This window comes from Lactuca sativa, chromosome 8 (assembly GCF_002870075.4).
Source record: "Lactuca sativa cultivar Salinas chromosome 8, Lsat_Salinas_v11, whole genome shotgun sequence".
In the NCBI taxonomy this organism is placed as follows: Eukaryota; Viridiplantae; Streptophyta; class Magnoliopsida; order Asterales; family Asteraceae; genus Lactuca; species Lactuca sativa.
Genome location: NC_056630.2, coordinates 164,262,140 through 164,263,626, shown reverse-complemented (window position 1 = coordinate 164,263,626; position 1,487 = coordinate 164,262,140). Strand labels below are relative to the sequence as shown.

The 1,487-nt window shown below is 38.7% G+C and overlaps 1 protein-coding gene across 1 annotated transcript; it reads right to left on the bottom strand.

The window, feature by feature from the left end:
- Positions 1 to 280: 280 nt before the first annotated feature.
- LOC111878213 (PRA1 family protein B4) lies at positions 281 to 1,262 on the bottom strand. The gene has a single exon (XM_023874717.3). The coding sequence runs from the start codon at positions 1,202 to 1,204 to the stop codon at positions 533 to 535; it is 672 nt and encodes a 223-aa protein (XP_023730485.1). The 5' UTR covers positions 1,205 to 1,262; the 3' UTR covers positions 281 to 532.
- Positions 1,263 to 1,487: the final 225 nt, after the last annotated feature.

The window sequence follows — 1,487 nt, the reverse complement described above, 5'->3', positions numbered from 1 at the left end:
TGATTTTAGATATTTTATTTTGTTTTTTCTGTTAACTGTTAAAATTTATACTAGTACCTAACAAATCAAAATACATAAATAAAAATATACGTATGATTGGAATTTTTTTTGCCTTGAGCTTATAAATTCACAAATTTTGAAAAATGTTGTTGATGATAAAACCTCCGTAATTGAAAATATTCAAGAGGAAAATATTGCAGCTAACAATTAAACCTCGCTAATTAATCTTCTTAAGTGTAATACAAGTAATTGTATAATAAATAAATAAATTTGGTTTCTGAAAAATGTTGGCATTTAACGTTAATAGAAGAAATATGAAGGTTTACATTGTATTTGAATCTATCATGAATCAAAGATTACAAGAATATCAGTTTTATCTAATGAAGCAACAATCAAGCTTCAATAATCCTCATAAAAAATATGGACAAAAATCCTTAAAAATAATATGGATTCTCACATATATTCAAAAGAATTCAGAAACAAAACGATAGTATAATTTTCATACCTTTTATTAGATTTTCTACATCCGAAATCAAGCACGAACTGGATTGATGATCGGAGCGGCGGAGGCAGCAGCATTTGAAGCCGCGCCGCCGAGTATCGATAAAAATCCGTTAGGACCACCAGGCTCTTGTTCGTCGAGAAACAGATCCTCCGGAACCCTGAATGCACCATGAGCACATACAATTCCAGATCCAACAAGCACAGCCGATATGAGAATAGATCCAACGCTCGTTAAAAACACCAAAATGATGCTCAAAACGATCAACAGGCCTAGGGTTTCACGCTCCGAAAACGTACGTCCGAGCACCACCAACGGCGGTTCGGTCGGGCGGAAGAGGTAGAGGAAGATCCAGGCGGCCAGGAGCCCAAGGAGAGTAATAAGAGAGAAAGGGTTTGTAAGGAGAGAGACGCCGATTACGGCGGCGACAACGGTGAAGTAATTGATGCGAAAATACGCGTAGTTCTTTCGGATCCTTGTTGTAGCATCGGTAATGGATTCAGGTTTGGAGAAGGCAGATCGGTCGACGAGTTCGGGCCATGGACGGCGATCGGAGAGACCAGAGCGAACGGTTGCGGTGATGTGATTGATGAGTGCTCGAACAGCAGGGGTGGCGACGGGAGGCTGGGATTCTTCGGCGGCGGGAGCTGTTTTTTGGTTTGAGACGGGGAGGATCGCCGGCGGTGGAGGGACGGCGGCCATTATGGCGTTTGATAAAATGGTCAGTTAGAGTTGGTTGCAAAATCGGAAGAAAATGAGATTGGAATTTGGTTATTTGATTATGACAGTTGGGGACGTTTATTATAAGTTGTACTTAGTGCTTTATATGTTGTACGTTTGTTACCAACGTGTGAGGAGAGAAATAGATGCTCATTTTTGTGGTGAAAAAATTCCAAAAAATAATTATTTTCATGAGTTTAATTCTTTTTAACTTTTATCCCATTAGTAATAAAATATTTCATGTTATGTGTCATTGTATATTTCG